Consider the following 19211-nt stretch of genomic DNA (forward strand, 5'->3'; position numbering starts at 1 on the left):
GGTCAAATATTCACCTTCTAACAAGACAAGATCAAACTATATAGAGGAGTTAGAACGGCCCAGTCAAAGTCCAGACATAAATCCAATAAAAATCCACAATGAGACTATAAAATTTATGTTTAAAGACACTCTCAAAGACTACATGCATGCATTAGTCTCTCAATCCATTGTAACTGAGCATGGTGAATTCTCTAAAGAGCAAACAGGAAAAACTTCAGCCTCCAGATGTGCAAAGCTTTTAGATAAACATGCAGGTAAAGGTGGTTCTACAAGTTACTGACTCAGAGGTCTGAATAAACATGCACAACAATCTTTAAAGGTTGACTTGCTAAAAAAAAACAAAAAAAAAACAAGCATACTTTCTTATTTTGCATTTATTTGCATTGGCCAGTCATATTAACATAAATACATTGACGTTCATGGTTAAATAAAATTAAATTGTGCTGCCAAAGTGACCACTAGTAGATACAATCTGAAGCTAATGAGTTCAAAGTGCTTTAGCGAAGACTCCTACAGATCTGTCAGGAGCAAAACGTAAAACGAAGACAAGGAAATGAAAAAAAAAACAAAACACTAAAGCCCTCTCTCGCTCTCTCTTGCACACACACACACACACACACACCCACACGTGAAATTACACTTTTCACGAGAAGCTTGTTTGGTAAAAGAGTTGACCACTTGCATCCATTAAAAATGCATTATGTACTGTATGACAGATGAGAAGCCTCCGTGTGGTTGATCGATTCTGCTACGTATCCATTGTTATTGGGCGAGGCCGACAGCTTGCCGCTATTTAGTCTTCAGTCGCACTCAAGATCCTCACTGGAGAAAGCAGCTGCTGAAGATGGAGGTAAGTCATTAATGCATGCAGTGTTTTAGTTTACAGTTTAATAGAAAGAAACAAAGAAAGTTTCTGGTTTATTTTTTTAAGTCATACTAATGAACATTTACATGTATGGGAGAAAGTAAGTCTAAATGATGTTTTGGTTTTAAATTGTTTGTTTCAGGCCTCTACAGATGATTTCTCAGAGTTGGAGAGTGGTATGGCCAGTATCATTAAAGTTTTCCATAAATACTCGGGTCACAACTGCACACTGAGGAAGGCAGACCTTAAAGCTCTCATCAACAATGAGATGAATCACTTCATCAAGGCGAGTGATTTAATCTGATTACTTTAATCACAGCAGGAACTCAAACTCAAGATCTGCATGAGTGAAACTGCCAAGATCTATGAATCAAATGTCACAGTGCTTCCGTAGTTTTTCCATCTAATCTGATTTATTTGTCTAGTTCCTGCATTTAATCAACTTTTCCTTATAAACAGAAAATTAAGGACAAGAAGATCCTGGACCGGCTCTTCACTGATCTGGACCAGAACGGAGACCTGGAGATCGACTTCAAAGAGTTCGTAGCCCTCATCGCCATGGTTACTTCAGCATGTCACGAAATCTTCAACCAGGCCCACAAACATTGATCAGTATGTTTGCACTATATATTCATTAAACACTTGAGAAAATCTGGAAGTCTGACTCTGTTTGTCTACTAGTGTGACTTGATTATTTTGTACTTTAACCAACTTAGAAAGCAGGTTGTGGTTAAATCTTTTTTATATTATGTTTTTCATAACATGATTTATTCTGCTTGGGGAATTGGTACATTTTTGCACAGTTCAGTAGTTTATGAACTTTGCTGCTTGAAATGAAATGCCCAGTATTTGGATCAGTATTTGGGAACCATCTTCCGTACCTGGATGATGGTTCAGAAACCATCATCCAGCAGCAGCTCGGTTTCTACAGGAGTTTTATAAAACATAATATATGTAAAGATTTGCTGCTGCTGTGAATTTCCTCCTCGCTGATGTGTGTCCAGTGGTTGGCACTAGAATAACAGCTAAAACCAAGCGGCTCTCTTTTGTGGATGATCTACAATTTACTGCATTGCAACAAATTAACTTGTCCATTTTTGTGCAAATTGAACTTGAGCTCCAATTTACGTTTCTTCGTATAAACATTCCTCAAATCCAGCATCTCTCCAGATATTCAGCTTCTCAGATTTTTCTCCAAATAATCCAACATTTTCTTCCATGCATCTTCCTGGGCAGCAGCGTGCGGTGCAGGGTGGCCGCCCCACATCGTGATCACTGCAGCAGAAACATCAGATCTCATGTAATAATGGCAATCAAAAGTAAAGAACATGAATGAAGTAATGCAAAACTGCAGAGGCAGCTCACATTTCTTGGGTTTGACAGACCACATGGACGCTCTTGCACTCGGGGAATAGGGCGGCTCAATCAGGTGACCAGCGCCGGGGTAGGACAAGCGGGTGAACAGGTGGGATTTACCTGCAAACCTTAACCTCTCCTCAATCTGATGATCCAGAAACCAAGAATTAAAAGCGGCAAAGACATTCGATAGATTGATGACTAAAATTGAGACATTGTTTAAAATATATGTGTGTGATGGACCGAGTTAAAAACAGGAGGAGTCACAGGACATATTAGAAAATAGGGTTTTTTATTTTAACCCAAAGATTATAAATAACAAAAGATAAACTGAGCTCATAAAAGAGGTCAAAGAAACAAAACTGAACTCAGGCAAAAAATGTAAACAAACTGGCTGCACAAACAAACATAACTGACCTAACAAAGAAATGACACACAGGGTTTATATACTGGTTGATCAGACCAGATAAGACACAATAGGGGTAACTAAACAGAATACAACTACAAATGACACAAAACAAATAACAGTACAGCTAAGTTTGGCTAAACTAAATACCCAAAACTGAAAATCAAAAATATTAAACTTTAAATACTAATATTTACTTAAATACAAAACTTATCTAAAGAAAGAAACTACAAATTCCCCCTGCCAGCAGGAACTAGTGGTTCAGTCCAATCAGCATGCTGAGCCCTGGCCCCCATCCTCTGTCTGGTAACTCCAAGGCAGGTAAGTACCGGCGGGAAACAAACAGAATTAATCTTAAGCAAACAAATTAATTTTAAGTTGATATAAATACATATGTTAACTAAATGTGCGCGCTAACAAATAGAACAAATGCATTCAAATCAACTAATAAATGTTTTTATTGAAACTAAAGTGTTGTGTTTGTATGAAAAAATAAACTGTGCATAAAAAGAGTTACCGACAGAGTGTGGCCATGGATTTGGCCATCACAATGTGGTACCAAGGATTATTGAGCCATTCAAAGTCACTCTCTCAACTATTAAAAATGTTATTATCCGTGGTTCAAATATGCTGTGTAGTGCGGCAGCGATACGTTACATTTTTCATGTAATACCAATAATGGCCAAAAGGTGGCAGTAGTGGCGAGTGAGGGAGAGACTGACTTTAAAGCCTAACGCTGAAGAAGATCAGTATAACACAAACAGCGAAGCCGCTACTAACTTTGTGATTTCTGTATATAGAAAAGCATGACTAAATAACCCAAATTATAATATTGTCTCTAAACGGAAAATTAATTGAAAGACAAATGTAGAAACTGGAATGAGCAACCGGGGAAAAGTGGTAACTTTCTATGAAGGCCTAATGAAATCTTTACACGTCTTACAAACAGCATTTTTTTAAAGTACAAATTTGCTTGTAGTTCTTTTAAATAGTCAGCGGTATGGTTGTGCTTATGTCCAGTACAAACTCGACAAGATACAGAGAATTTTATTTATTTAGGTGACAAGAAGAAAAACAGAAGTCTTTTTGATGAGACATTTCATATTTCATAGAAGAATTGCTTTATAGAGGTTCTCTTAGATCTACAGGAGATAAAACTAATGTCTTTGTTTGAGATGTTACCTATGAAAGGTGTCAGAACCTTGCTCCAAACCATTACCTGTCAATCTGGATTTAAAGGAGTCAATTAACCAACTTTACCAGATCTGCGTTCTCAATGCTCGCAGTAGTCAGGTCATCTTCACCCACTATGTACATCAGAGGACAGTCGAGCTTCTCCACCTGCAGAAACACAAGAAAATCAAAGCAAAACTTGTAGGAAATAATATAACATTAATGAGATCTTCTTATATGCTAACCTGGTTATGTGCTCATAGCGCACTGCAAAGTTTAAAAACTTTTTTTTAAAATTATCAGTAATTGTAAATAATAGTTTTTTAATTCTCAAAGAGACTGTTGCACATTCTCCTGGACTTTGGTATTACACTATTAATGCTGAAAATTTTGCTCTTACTGGATAGTATTTTTATTTTTTATTTAAATTTTTATTACCTTGTTTGAGTCTATTTGCTCTTATTGCCTGTCACTTTTGCTGCTGTTGCACAAAAATGTCCCTGTTGTGGGACAATAAAAGATATTTCTATTCTATTCACAGAGCTGTTTAGTGGGTGAGTTAAACTGAATAACAAATATGCTCAATTGTGGCTCAACACATCTTAAATGAGTATTTGTGATTTAAAGTGGGGTCTCACAGGATCGTCTGTTCTTGTTTGAGTGATCAGCTCAGTAAAGGTGGATGTCAACACCAGGTGTAAACAGTTTTTGTTCTGTTACCTTAAGAAACTTGTCAGGAGGAATATTAGCAGGCAGAGTGACATCTTTGAAAATGACACAGCCCTCATCATCAAAATTCCAAAATGTCTGGGAACTAAAAACAAACAAAAAAAGAGGAAAACCAGGAGATGAATTGTATTTTTATTTATGACATGTTGATGAAATTTGTAGCACCAGTGATTACTAACTGCTCAGTTGTATTTACAGCTGACGTGTGTTTATGTAACCCACAGAACATGTATTTCTGTCAAAATATGTCCATTTTAAATCTATGTAACTTCACCATCATCAGCAACAAAGACACAGAAGCCAATAAACTGATATGGAGTGTAAAGAACAGGAATTAAGGAAATGGTTAGTGAACTACTTTAAGCAAGAACTTTATTTTCCTATTTGTTACCATTTAAAAGTATTTGAATATATAAGTGACCATATTTGGAGAGTGGGAGGAGCTAGTGAATGCCACACCAAAAAAGGAGATCAAACAATAGTATTAATTAAGAAATCACAGTATGTACGCATGTACAGCCCTCTGAAAGGACATATTTGTTCCTGAAGTGTAATCAAATATGTACAACTACAGCGACTGTTTTTAATTGAGCTTGTTCACGACAGACCAACACAAAGTAGCTCTTAATTATGAAGAGCACAAACACAAGACGTGAGAAATGTGGAGTGCATTTCTGTTCAGCCACATTTAATGTCCATCCATCCATTTTCTGTATACTCTTGTCCCTAGTGGGGTCGGAAGGGGTGCTGGTCCCATTTAATGTCATATCCCAAAATAAAATATTGTGCAACAACCTGCCTTTGAAATTCAGACAAAAGGCTAAGCAGAGTTCACCTTTAAACAATTAATTTTTTGTATAAATCCAGCAGTTCTGTAAAGATCTCAGAGATTTGTTAGAAACTAAACAACATCATGAAGACGAGGAAACATAACAGACAGATTATAGGGAAAGATCTGTTATAAAAGAAGCTTTGTTCAGTTCATCGTGTGTAAATGGAAAAAGTTTGACTCCACTGTAAACTCACAAAGACATGGCTGTCCAATTAAACAAATACGACCATTAATGGACGGCAAGGAAATTATTCAGAGAACCAGAGAGAATGTAAGGTTATCTGATGAGGAAGAGAACAAAATTAAACTTCTGGTCTTCTTGGTGTTGAAACATAGTGGTGGCAGCATTATGCTGTGGTACTGCCATTTGATTGGATCTGTTCAATCAAATGGATTGAACAGATCCAAGTTCAATCCATTTGAACTCAAATCCGTTTGAGTATCTGTGCTCTCCATCCAGTCAGACTGAGATTGAGCTACTTCGCAAAGAATTGGTAAAACTTTTAGTCTCCATACACTATTTGAACCACCATGCAGCCCTTTGAGCTGCTCCATCTCACAAAATTTCTATTACATACGTCATAGTTTGAGGATGTTTGGAAAATGTGAAACAGTGTTGGTGTTTCTGCAAGACAATTTATATCCTATAAACATATTACAGATTATCAGCATATTGATTTGAAGGAATAGATTTAATGCAATATACTGACTTTCTTTGAAATCAAATCTAATAAGCATAATTTCAAGCTGCCTGTGGCTCTGAATCACTTTGTGGCTCACTACATCATCATCATCATCATCATCAATCATCATTATGTTACCTAGCTGATTATTTACCTGTCAGACTCTTCTGTCCTGCCGTCTGATTTCAAGAGTGACACTGCGTAGTTTGTATCAACGGCTCCCACAGGGCCGTTGATACAAACCAAACAAGATGGCTGCAGAGGAACACAGAAACACGGCAATTCAATCGATTTAGATATTACACATGATTACTGACAAACATAATTAATTAGAAAGAGAGTTTAAAATGAGACACTAAGCTTTGTGACGGACTTTAACTCCGGTTTTGGTGGCGATGCGAAGCATAAAGTAGCATCCGAAGGAGAGGCCAATGAGACGACCTGAGGGTGATCCTGAAGCAGGAGGAAGGCAGCCTGTGGGAGGAAGAGGAGTAAAGACCAGCTACATGTTTAGCAAGTAAAACATAAGCAGCAGTAAGCAGGAGTAAGCAGCTCCCTCTGCATGGTTAAAGATATGCAAAGATTCATCACTTACTATGTTAGCATAATCTTATTTTACTCACTGTATGCTAAATGGTGGGAATACAAAAGTAAATGGTAAAGAAATGGTCATTTTTGATAAAAAGCACCGGTGCCACAGTGTTTAGCTCCACTAACAAGGAAGGAAGATGGAAGGCAAAACTTTTCAAATGAAAGATAAATACTTCACCCACTGGGTGCCTATGAGGCAATTTGAAACTCATCCTTCACTCTTTAGGACGCCTTAAAGATTTTAATTTGTAATTCATAACTTTTTGTTTCCTGGGATATACATCTTAAACACTTTTCAACATGGGAAAGACAAAAGAACATGACATTAAATCATTAAAATAGCTGCTCACTTGACCACATCTACTTTCAGGTCAACAATCAAAAGGTTTAAATCAACAGGAGGTACAACGAGAAGTGGAACAATTATCCTGCCTTAAAATATGAATCTCTGACATTGATACGGTTTAGTGGGCCAGGCAGATCTTTGTGCCCAAGGTAGGCAAGAGAAAAACTAGCGTAGCCTCTGGATGCAAGGAGAGAGGAGCGGTATTCCTGCAGTCCTCCACCCATTCCCCACAGATCCAACATGGCTGGAAACGGGCCTGGACCTGCAGGAGGCCGAGACAAAAATAAGTAATGTCCTCCACCGGTGAAAAGTCACAACACTAATGGATAAAATGCTCACCAGGTGGTATGAACAATGTTCCTACGAGTCCATTTTGATTAATCTCTATCCTCTTCACTCCTGGTGCGATGTACCACCGTTCAGCAGTCACCGCTGCCAGCTCAGAGCGTTGCCCTTCGCTGGCTGAGACGTGGCCTTCCAGCAGAGAAACATGCACCATGTAAGGACTCTCCACATTCTTCTTCCTCAGTCTAAAAAAGAGAGCAAATGTCAGTCAGAAAATAATAGCTTTTTAAACAAATGACTAAATATCAATGATGAAATGTAAGAACCCAAACCTGGGAAAACATAAAATAGAAAGAAAAAAATCAGGGATTGTGCATGTTCATTTCTTTGCAGCACGTCTAACAATAAACGTAGCTCACTTTCTGTCTCGCAGACTTAATTTGGTTTATTAATTTCCATGCATGCTTCTTTCAATCAAATGATTCTTGCAGCACAAAATCCAACAGTCAGAGTGAAGATCCCAACAAGATGGACGCAGCCTCTTATCAATATGTTGCTCCATTCAGCTACTCTGACCAGCTTCCCATAGCCAACTAATGGCTATTAGTCAACTAAAGAGAGACACACCTAGGCCTGTCGCGATAAACGATAAATCGATTAATCGTACGATAAATTAAAATTATCGACGTCATTTTAATTATCGGCATTATCGTCTCTTCCGGCCTTTTTCTCTTTCTGTTAATGACAGGAATGAAAAAAGGCTCAACTCCGGTGCTCTCCACTGACCCTCCTTCCTCATTTCCTTAGTGTAAAGCCCAGCACACACGACACGATCTTAGAGCTGTCGCCTGATTGTCGGCCCATTTTCAAAACCTGACAGACCAAACATTAGCCGACAGAAATCCTAGGCATAACGGTTCGATCGGGTTCGGTCCTGCCGTATGGTGTCCAACAATGGGCACAAAATAATGGCTACAAGTCCAGTTAACTAATTTTAAAACCAGACATTAATCAATGCTTTACTACAATCTACCTGCAATGTTTGTTGCTAGTGTCAGTCCTGACTGAATGAAAATCATTATAACTTATTTACGTCACGTTAACGAAGAACAGCTGAAAAGTTACCGGGTTTATCAACTGCGGTAGTAATTTCGCTCCAACTCCTCCTCTTGTCATTTCTATATTCTTTGCATGTTGAATAAACATGGCTGGACTTCGGGTTGCACCGTGTCAGCTGTTTGGGATTCCCCGATGTAATTTCCCCTCAGAAAACGCTGAGAAGAATCCTCGCTTTCTGATTGGCTACCTGTCACATTCAACAGGCTGTGTTCTCGCTCCCAGTCGGGAAAAACCCCTGATTTGGATCAGAGCGGCAACGACGATCTACCGTAACACACCACACACTCTTAGAAAGACCAACGTTTTAAGATTGTCATAAGGGGAAAAATAGGAGCAAAAAATCATGTAGTGTGAATTATTGCATCAGGTAGTCGATGTGCCCATCTTCTCTATTTAACTCTAATTATTAGTGAAGGGCAACATAATATACAGACTTCATAATCTGCACTCTTTTGGTTGAATGCAGTATTTATTTCCACTTTGGCTTTGTGTTGTTTAGTTTTTATCAAGTACATTTTTTGTTAATGGAGACTGAGAATCCATTTTATTTTTGGTTGTTTTGTTTATTTTGTTTATCAGTTCCAGTGTTAAATATTCTTTTGAAAATAAAGTGTATCTATCTTTGGCAGGAAATCGCATGCATTGTTACGTCATTTCCATTAAATTGGTGTTAAAAGATCTTCAGACAATATTATCGTTTATCGCAATAATTTTTGAGACAATTAATCGCTCAGCAAAATTTGCTATCGTGACAGGCCTAGACACACCCATAGCATAATGCTGCCACCACCATGTTTCACTGTGGGTATGTTTCTTTTTTTCATACTCACATACAGTTTTAGCTTCCTGCCACATATAGTAAATTGCATGTTGGCCAAAAAACTCATTTTAGTCGCGTCTTATTTGTCTCTCTTCAGTATGTTTGGCTTATGCACTTAGATTACATTTTGCTGGATGCTGCATATTAACTTTGAATAATTTTCATAAGTGCATCAGGATACATATAAATGAGTTTAATGCCACATGTTTCCCCCTGTGTAGCTCTTGAACTTGTTTCCATCACCTGCCTTAAACCTTCTCTTCCTCCAGGAGCTGGCCGCATACTCCAGAAGAGTCCCATCGGCTCGCAGCCCAAATAGGAGCCTCCAACTGAAAGATCACGAGTTACTGGACAGACAAAAGGCAGAAATAAAACAAAAAACAAAACAAAAAAGGCAAATTAAACCCTACATAGTCACCAGTTTATATTAAATTTTATGTTTTCAAGCATAAATCTTCTTTATCCAGCTGTAGATAATATAAATTGCATTACTTATCACCACATATGTTGATAAAACAAGAATCATTTAATAGTTTTACTCACAGCTAAAAGTTCCCCTCTCATCTGTGTTATAATGAGCGATTGACTCCCATAGGACTCCCTCGTCGCAGTGCATTCTTGCATGCACAGTGACGGGACAGCGTGGGGGCAGGAAGTGCCCTCTAATGATGATCTGCTCGTCAACGAGGGCGCGAACAGGAGCGGCTGTCAAAACAGGAGCGGGTCTGGTGTTGCTCATCCACCGAACTTTCCCTGCAGGACAAAAGCAATGAGACTTTTTGACACGCAGCAGAGAACTCAGTTAGAGTAAATTATTGATGACAAACAGGGAGTGGGTAAATAAAGAAGGAGGATAGATGTGCAGCGGATGATCAAATATACAACCCCCCCCCCCCGTGGATTAAAAGCGTTATATAAAAGATAATTCCCGTTCGTGTCTGTAAAATTGAACTAAGTTAGTTTGGAGGATTTAATGAGAACATTATCCAAGTTTATTTATTTTTTGTCTGGTTGTATTTTGAGGGCTCTCTTCATGCCCCACAGACAACTAAACATTTAAAAAAAAAAATCTAAAACCTTTTTTAGAGGCAAACCTGAGCAGACCCAGTAAAATGGTAAGAGGAGTGTCCTCCAGAAAGGGAGGATCCCAACATTAATATTTCAATACGTTTATAACATGAAAATAGCAACATTATTTGAAGAATTTGAGGTAAATATTTATACAAAAACAAAAAATAAATACGTTTTACCAATAACATAGTATTTAAATCAAATGTAAGAAAAAGCCAGTGAAAATAAGTGATTAAATTACTATAATAAATTTATGTAAAAGTACAGAAGTTTTCTAAGTTATAGGTTTTCCTCCTTATGTGTCCACCTGAAAAACAAAGCGCTGGATAAATAAACCATAACTTTACCTGTAAGCTGCTGCAAACCTGCCAGTTTCCTCCAAGTAGTGAAGTCTGGTTTCATCTTGATGTGACCGAGCCGCCCTATAGCTTTCACACTCACATGTGGCCTGAACATCACGTCCTCTCTGTGTGCTCTGCAAGCAGAAATTAAGAAATATCAAGCAGAGAAACACCAGAAAAAGCTTCGCTCACTGACTCCAAAGGCTTCAGTGAATGGAAAACAAAGACATGTCAAATAGTAATCTTGCCACGGTCTGTTTGCTTATTGTTGGCAATAAGCAACAAGATTTTTTGCAGATTGAAGAAATTAACCTTAAACCTTTGGGTTCCAACACAGAAGGGTGTACTGAATACAAGCAACTAAAAAGTTATACTTTATGTAAGCACTGAGAACATTTTTATCATTTAAGTAAAATCTACATAAAAACCCTGCACAGTTTGTTCTGTTTTGTCCCAGTTTCCTTTTATTGTGGTAATCTTTGCAACACTGAATGTCTGTTCTTTCTTTACTTATTGAAGTACATGTCAATGTTGCTGTAAAAACCGGTCAAACCTCACATGGGCACGTATTAAAGGGACGTACCACAGCTTCACACTTATGATAAAAGTACGAGTTAAAGTAATCTCCAGACGTGAAAAATGCATGTCTTAAACAAAAACGTCATGTACAGCCAAGGGGACACTCGCTGTCCCTTTAAGAAGATATCAGATTCAACCGAAGCTCCACCGAGCAAACAGCGAGCACAAAGTTTGAGCGTAAGGTTTAATATCCCCTTCCAGTACATTTTAAATCTTTAGAACAGGATCAAGCCGGAAGTTTGTCCACCGTTTTCTGGCAGCAAGCAGTAAAAACAAGTTCACACCTGAAATCGATTAAAAGTTACCTTACCGCTCATTGAACTCTTTACAGTCGAGTATAAAATGTATACAAAAGAGAATTAGGTGAACATTTACACAACTAAAGTAAAAGCTTGGGGGGCGATTATGAAAGGGGTGGGGTTGACACACGTCTCTGCAACGTCATTAAATCATTATGAAATGTTCACGCTTCAAAACAATATTTATCTCCTTCCTACATTTTTCTATTTCTATTTAGGAATGTAAATAAGGAACAAGTATATAATAATGGTATTGAGATTGTCATAGAGTTAAAACTTCAAAAAAGGAAATAAAAAATGTATAAAACGTTTTGGTCAATTTACATATGTATGAAATAATTAAATAATAATAAACAAACGTTGATTGAATCCCATAGTTGATTTTAAAGTAATATTTCCTTTTATTTAATGTCTGTTCTCTTTAGCACTTCAACTTGATTACAGCAACACACCTGAGTTTGAACTTATTACCTCTTCTTTTTTTTGGAAATCAAAAAAGTGCTACTGCCTTCAATGTATTATTGAGGATGTGAGTTAGTTTAAAAATGACAAAGTGGATATTTGTTGATTATGACACCTTTAAACTCACCAATAGACTCACTAGATATAGCTAAGCTTGACTTGTGATTAAATCTAAAATACAAAAGTAACATTTAAAGAAAAATAGAGGACTAAAGAACAAAGTTTGAAGATGAAAGAAAAACGTTTGAAGGTAAACTGCGAGGAGAAAAATATTTTAAAATTTACAAAAAACTGATTCCAAAGTTTCTAAAGATGAATGAACTCCAAAATCACACATAGCAAGGGACAATGAAGAGAAACAGGTCACAGAAAGGTGCGTTCCTTCCTTAAGAAGAGTCAGGATTAGGACACAGAATGTCAGATTCCACTGCCAAAAACTGACTTGCAGATCTTATCTAAGGCTGATGTAATATTGACATAAATATTAATTTTAGAAAAATAATGACTATGAAAGAATACTAAGAATAAACCTTAATTAGAGGTAATCAGAATCATGAACAGGGAATGATAAAACAAAGAAATAAAGAAATAAGACTTAAAGGTGCATAAATAAGAACATAACAAAACCATGACAGCAGCTTGCAAATTTATAGGTTTTTTTCTTTGTACTGTTAGATAAAAAAATGTCAAACTACTCAAAAACAAAGGTAAGGTAAGGTAAACAATGCCATGTGTTACGCCCCTTATGAGTAAGAACTCTATCTGTAGGGGAATAATAAAACACGGACACGATGTCACTGCTTTCGTCTCCAGTGTTGTAATGGTAATATTTCAAAACAGTTCCAGACATTACACTGTCACATACTGAGTAAACATTACATCCATTCTGGTTATGCCAACACAGTAAAACAAACTTAGCACACACAGGACGCAGCTAACCAGGAAGCTAAGGTGAGTATAGTAGCTCTTAGACTAGTTATCACAGTCACCACAACGCTCCCTGTTCATTAAACAAGCATAATCAATAACTTGTAAAGCTTGTAATAGGTAGTACGAACTTTACCTGTAGGGGAATAATAAAAACACGGACACGATGTCACTGCTTTCGTCTCCAGTGTTGTAATGGAGGAGCAGAAGCATCGCGTTCCCCTAAATCCGATCAGACAAAACCAATCGAAACTCGAATGATTAAACCCTTATAACTTAAAATCTAAAAGGTTGAACTTTTCAAGAATTATAACCAAACATACCCGGAAAAATGACATTAAAGAAAATACATTGTTTTTAAACTTCATTAAACTTAGGCTACCCTTTACTGTATCTGTCTGTAGCACTGAACTTGAAAGACCAAAAGAATCGATCGCAGATCACTAGATCTTGTTTTCCCTTTTGGCTGTCTAAAATAGTTTTATAACCACTACACATGCAGTATCAATTCTGTTCATATAAAACACGTCATAGGTCACAACAGTTAAATATCCTATGGAAATATGTTGTTATTATGACTCTTCATTGAAAAAATAATAATAGAACAACATAATATGTTGTTATTATGACTCTTCATTGAAAAAAAGAAGCATTTTACCTTATCGAAACTAGAAATGCGTCTTCCTACTGTTTACCGGTAGGTGGCAGTAAAGCACCACAGCGCTGTTTACCCGCTTTCACAGAACAAGAGGAAGTTTAGTTTAGTTTCCGGGTCTTTTGCTGTGACGTCTTTGTTGTGAACTCGGTTTAGTCCACCATCAATACCTCCACCTCATCCCTGGAGAGGCGTAAGCCCTTTTAGAAACCAAAAGGATTGTAGTGGAAATTCCTCCTGACGTGTCCGTGGTCCAGTTTCCAGGTGTGTGTCTTTTTGTCTCTGTCATTTTAAAACGGAAGCTGAAGAACATGCTAGCACTAATCGTTTTCCATGTTGTTATTGTTGTATAAAACCCCAACGCAATAGTACTTATTTTCTTGGATAAATGTTAGAGGATTTTCTCCTTATTTTCTCCGTGGAATCAGGTCTGCTCGTGTTAATGTTTTAGAGGATAATAGCTGTCTGTATGCTAGCAGCTTTAAGTTATATTCCAGTTCAACTAAACCCACCAAAATGGCCCTTTAAACATGTTTTAGTAACTATAAAACATTCATTTTAATGATGGTTATGAGTTTAAAAAAAGAAAAAAGTATCTGGTATTTGGTGGAATGACGATACCAAAACAAATGAATGATTTAGACAAAGAAATTAGGCTCACAACTTTATTTTTATGGTTAATTTTCTCTAATCAACACATGAACACAACAGTAAAAAAAAACCCAGATAAAAACAAAGCCTCCCCCCACCCCACTATTTTTGTTGACTATCTCCCATAATTCCTGTAGAATATTTGACCTTTGGTGTTTTTAATTGCACAGCTCCACATCCTGCGGCTTTACGATGATCCCTACTGAGGTTTAATGTTAACCTTTCTTAAGGTCAATGCAAACTCTACAAGAGCAGAGAAATGTATTTTCTTTCCCAGAGCTGCAAGAGCATCAAGACATCTTTCTGTTCTTGTGGTCTTTTTTGAGAGTTTAGATCAGGGGTGTCAAACTCCAGTCCTCAAGCGCCGCTGTCCTACAGTTTTTAGATGTGCCATAGGTACAAAACACTGGAATGAAATGGCTTAATTACCTCCTCCTTGTGTAGATCAGTTTTCCAGAGCCTTAATGACCTAATTATTCTGTTCAGGTGTGGTGCAGCAGAGGCACATCTAAGAGTTGCAGGGCAGTGGCCCTTGAGGACTGGAGTTTGACACCTGTGGTTTAGATAGTTTGTTTTGGACACATCATCTAAGTAGAAGTATAAAGACAAATGCATACAACACATGCAGATATTACACAATATACTGCTTAAATGTTTGCTATTTCTGCCACTATTAATATTCCAACGTCTACCTTATTAAATTAAAGATAACATAACTTGATAAACATAGATAGTCAGATGTTTTTTCCTTCTTTATGAAGATGTATCATGATGCTACTGTTACAGTGAACATCTTTGAGTTTTTTAAAGAAGCTGTGAGGGCAAAGTGTTTCAAAATGTATTCAACTTACCTGAATACATTCTACCAGATTTGTAGAGCAACTGCCATAAAAAACTGAGTGAAATAATGCATTTCATTTTGGGTGTAGGTTGGAGGGTTGCAGGTGGTACTGGATGGGCCAGCTGTGGATGCTTTGGGCCAGTTTCCAGCACTCTTTGGGCCTGCATGTGGAGCATCAGTGAAATATGGCCAGCAACTTCCGGAGCTACATCTGGGACCCGGTCCTCATTATCTGCCAGATTGTGTTGATGCAGTGCATCTACTACAGCTTCCTCGGCCTGTGGTTGGCTGGCGTGGACAGCCTTGTGCAGAGTAGTCGCTCCCTAGATCAGATCTTCAGCTATGAAGTAGGTCAAATCCATTCCTTCTAATACCTCTGCTCCTTTAAGCCTACATGTTAAACGTTTACTCTTTTTTTTTTTTTAAATAGGTCCTTGGTTTTGCTACCATGCAGGGAAGGCTCTCGATGATGGCGTTTATCTTGAACTCTCTTACATGGTGAGAAGATCTGCTTTCTTTTTCAGATCATACACAAACAGATGAGAACAATAGAAAGTTTTCTATTCATTACATATAAAACCACCTTCAGGCATCACAGACTCCTTAAATCACAACTTTATAATTTACGACTCATGGAAGGTTTTTTGTCTTTGTTTTTAAAGTTTTTAAGGGCCTTCCCTTCAGTTCAGCTTTATAGAACAGTGTCAATTCACAATAAATATTTTACACAATAGGGCAGTTTGGTCTAATCATACAAACAGATTTAAAGTGAGTTACAAACATTTCAGTAGGATCCTTGTCCTAACACAGTCAATTTCAAGTTATTCAAACTGATAAAAACAAACAAAAAAACTTTTTTATCTATATATAAACCTGGTTTATATATAAATAAACTGCTTGGAGTCACTGACTTAAAGCAATCAATCCTTCTTGACCAGCATGTAGCAACAGCAGACTGTTGCTTACATGAAGTTGTTCACTTTCAGCAATCTTTCATACTGAGCCATGAAATAAAAATGTGTCTCACATATGACCAAAAGCACCTTTTGTGATTCTGTGGCAACAAATGAAGCAAAAAGCAGCGGAAGCAAAGTGAATGAAAATGTTTTAGTCGCCATCATGAGGCCGTTTCAGCAGTGTGTATAATAACCAGCTGTCAGGGAAGTAAGTACAGTCAAACAGGCAGGGTTTAGTGTATTGTAAGCCTGGTGGGCCACCAGGCTTACAATACACTCATGATTTGAGTGTATTGTATTGAGTGTATAAAACAAATCATGAGTGGCTCATGATTTGTTTTGAGCCTGATGGGCCACCGGGCTTAGCAAGCTTTTTTTAAAAATACTTACTTTTTTTAAGACTTTATAGTTGGTGTTCAGATTTTAATCTTTCATTCTTCCAATAACACATATTTATCAAGCGATATTTTAAAATTTCTGGCTACTTTAAACATTTTTCAATGCCCCAACCACCGGGCTTAGCAAGTTTTCTGGGGGAAACCTTGAGCAGATATTACAGCTCAATAAACTACTTGAAGCTGTACACAAATATTTAAAAGTTTTTCCACTTCTGACTTGGTTTGTCTTCCACAAACATTTCTTTTAAAGGGTTTCTTTTGTCACTCCTCAGGGAAGTTGTGTCTCTTTCTTCACCTCAGGAGCCCTGAGTGCTATTTTACTGGTGTCATTGATTTAGGAGTTTCTCTCATTTCTCTGTTTTTAAGTTGATAGAAAATATATTTTTCCATGATTTGTTTTGAACATTTTAACAGTGATCAAAGGTTATTTGTGCTACATGAGAGTAGGAAATGACAAACTGTTTAAAAAATGCAAGTAATATTACATAAAATAGAGCAGTGAATGGAAAAGTAAATTGCAGCTATTAAGGATCATGAGCTTCAAGGTCAGCTTTTAAAATGCTTTGTAGTTTCAAGATTTATTACATGCAACACAAAATGCTCATCCAGCAGAGCGAAGATTTGTCTGATTAATGTTCTGCTCTAAATTTATGCAAACGTTTTCTCTTTGTTTGCGAGTCGAGTTTATTCCGTTGCCTTGGATCTGTTCCTCCTCCTCCCACTCATCTGTTTTTAGAAATAAATGTGTCAAGTCTCCTTTGTGTTCACCGTTAGTTCTCCATTTGTCATATAGCAGCTTTTTAAAACCCAAACAGCTTTGAAATAAACTTGGTTAGTCTTCAAAACTAAGTTAAGTCAACACCAATTTGTTTGTTTATATATATCTATATATATCTATATATATATATATATATATATATATATATATATATTTTTTTTTATATACAGTACAGACCAAAAGTTTGGACACACTTTCTAATTGAATTCAATGAGAAGGTGTGTCCAAACTTTTGGTCTGTACTGTATATATATTTACATCCAGCAGCTTTTAAAACTCTTCTTTTCCTGAACTTTGCTGACGATGACTTCTCAATGTTCTGGCAGCGCTCTGGGTCTGTGGTTCTTCATCCGTCGGGGGAAGCAGTGCCTGGACTTCACCGTCACTGTTCACTTCTTCCACATGATCGGCTGCTGGATCTATAACTCCCACCTTCCCTCAGCGCTCTCCTGGTGGCTCGTCAACGTGGCGTGCATCGCGCTGATGGCTGTGATCGGGGAGTACTTGTGCATGCGAACTGAGCTCAGGGCCATCCCAGTCAATACTGGACCCAAATCAAACCTGTGAACTGTTCAGATGTTTTTTAAGACCCGAGGAACTCGCTGATAAGGTTGTTTCCATTGTTTAGAAACCTACGTGAACAGACCGACTGAATAGTTATGGATCTTATCATAAAGTTTCCTCCAGCTGACTGGATATTTATTCATAGCTAGTTTATTAAATGTTTGGCAGTATTGTCTGTGTTATAATGTTTTGGAAAGCACACTATCATCCCTACAACTGATTACAGTTTGTACTTTGATTCATGTTGATGTATTTATCATCATGATACTCTGTATCCACATTATCATCCTGTTTCAGTTCCTTCTTATAGTTCATGGTGTATGAAATGTAGAATATAGTCGTTTTTACTCCTGTACATCCTGCGCCCCGTGGAATAAAGTCCTGAACTCTCAGGGTTCTGGTTAATAAAGTAACTATAAAGTTCCTAGCTTATTACTGGAGCCCTCAACAGCCACATAATTGAATAGAAATTAACACTTAAAAATTTGGCACCACAATGAATCATATTCATCGTTTTAACACCTTTAATGTGAGATGAATCCTGTAAATTCAACTGAAAAACAATCTGTAGACGCTCCAATAACCAGGTTGCAGAAATGCGTTCACCCTTAAGCTAATGCTTTGTCGAGGCTTCTGATGTTGTTTGCTGACATAGGTCAGCAAACAACATCTGCACTAGGTAATATTTGTAATGTTCTCTAAATTTATCTGGTCTCTGGTCCACAGCCGTCTTCATACGGATCCACAGATTTTTTCTGTCATATTTAGAGGTTCGGTGAAGCCACAAATCAGTTTTTATCTGGCCACACTGCTCTATTTTTAATTTAAAAATATGTTTGGACTCTTTCCGGAGCTGAAAAGTGTCACCTATTCATATGTATTCATATTTATCCAACTTGACAAAAACACCCATTTTATCTGACAGAGTAACCCCACAGCATGATACCTCCTCCACTCTGTTTCTCAGAGGGTCAAACATATTTTCCAGATATGTGACCCTGAAGTTCCAGTTTGGTTTAATCCGATTATTTCACATCCTCCCACAAGGTTTAGAGGTTTTTCATCCACACTTCAGAGTCCAAACATCTGGTGACTGATTGGTTTACTTCTTGTAGTTTTATCAATTTTCGATCAAATGTCCAGTTTTTATCACTTTGGTCGCACGTTTTTTCTTTAGATGAGTATCTTTACTGTATAATCATATATAGTACATAATGCTAGGACTAGTCTTATGCATGTTTTACGTTAGAAATCAAAATTTTATTGCGACTGAAATCAGGTTTGGTTTTGCCAGTTGAGATTAAAGTCTGCATATTCAGACTCATCGCAGGACTTTTTCGTTAAGCTTGCACTGCATTTTTCACAGCTATTATTGTTTGGCTCTGGGTCTGCATGTCTTTATGTATTATGCAGAACAGTCTGGCCCGTTTAGGGACACTTTGTCAGCCATCATCTGAGCTCTGACAACAGGGAATACGACCGGG

At 37.4% G+C, this 19211-nt stretch overlaps 3 protein-coding genes and 1 long non-coding RNA gene across 4 annotated transcripts; 3 read left to right on the forward strand and 1 right to left on the reverse strand.

The window, feature by feature from the left end:
- Window positions 1-700: 700 nt before the first annotated feature.
- On the forward strand, window positions 701-1809 carry LOC114135457 (protein S100-B-like). The gene is made up of 3 exons (XM_028002764.1): window positions 701-707; window positions 880-1151; window positions 1325-1809. The coding sequence occupies exons 1-3, from the start codon at window positions 701-703 to the stop codon at window positions 1472-1474; spliced, it is 429 nt and encodes a 142-aa protein (XP_027858565.1). The 3' UTR covers window positions 1475-1809.
- LOC114135870 (bile acid-CoA:amino acid N-acyltransferase-like) lies at window positions 1617-11459 on the reverse strand. The gene is given in 13 exon segments (XM_028003525.1): window positions 1617-2140; window positions 2231-2366; window positions 3888-3968; window positions 4521-4614; window positions 6199-6299; window positions 6418-6476; window positions 6479-6518; window positions 7068-7243; window positions 7321-7511; window positions 9453-9552; window positions 9749-9958; window positions 10624-10770; window positions 11303-11459. Coding segments are annotated over 13 exon segments (1536 nt in total). The 5' UTR covers window positions 11403-11459; the 3' UTR covers window positions 1617-2039.
- LOC114135871 (uncharacterized) lies at window positions 2373-3422 on the forward strand. The gene is made up of 2 exons (XR_003593674.1): window positions 2373-2952; window positions 3141-3422. It is a non-coding gene; the product is annotated as an uncharacterized LOC114135871 (long non-coding RNA).
- Window positions 11460-13635: 2176 nt separating the features above from the next.
- Window positions 13636-18150, forward strand: sys1 (SYS1 golgi trafficking protein). The gene is made up of 4 exons (XM_028003523.1): window positions 13636-13803; window positions 15120-15378; window positions 15462-15529; window positions 17490-18150. The coding sequence occupies exons 2-4, from the start codon at window positions 15217-15219 to the stop codon at window positions 17728-17730; spliced, it is 471 nt and encodes a 156-aa protein (XP_027859324.1). The 5' UTR covers window positions 13636-13803; window positions 15120-15216; the 3' UTR covers window positions 17731-18150.
- Window positions 18151-19211: the final 1061 nt, after the last annotated feature.

The sequence above is a fragment of the Xiphophorus couchianus genome, chromosome 20 (assembly GCF_001444195.1).
Source record: "Xiphophorus couchianus chromosome 20, X_couchianus-1.0, whole genome shotgun sequence".
Taxonomy (NCBI): Eukaryota; Metazoa; Chordata; class Actinopteri; order Cyprinodontiformes; family Poeciliidae; genus Xiphophorus; species Xiphophorus couchianus.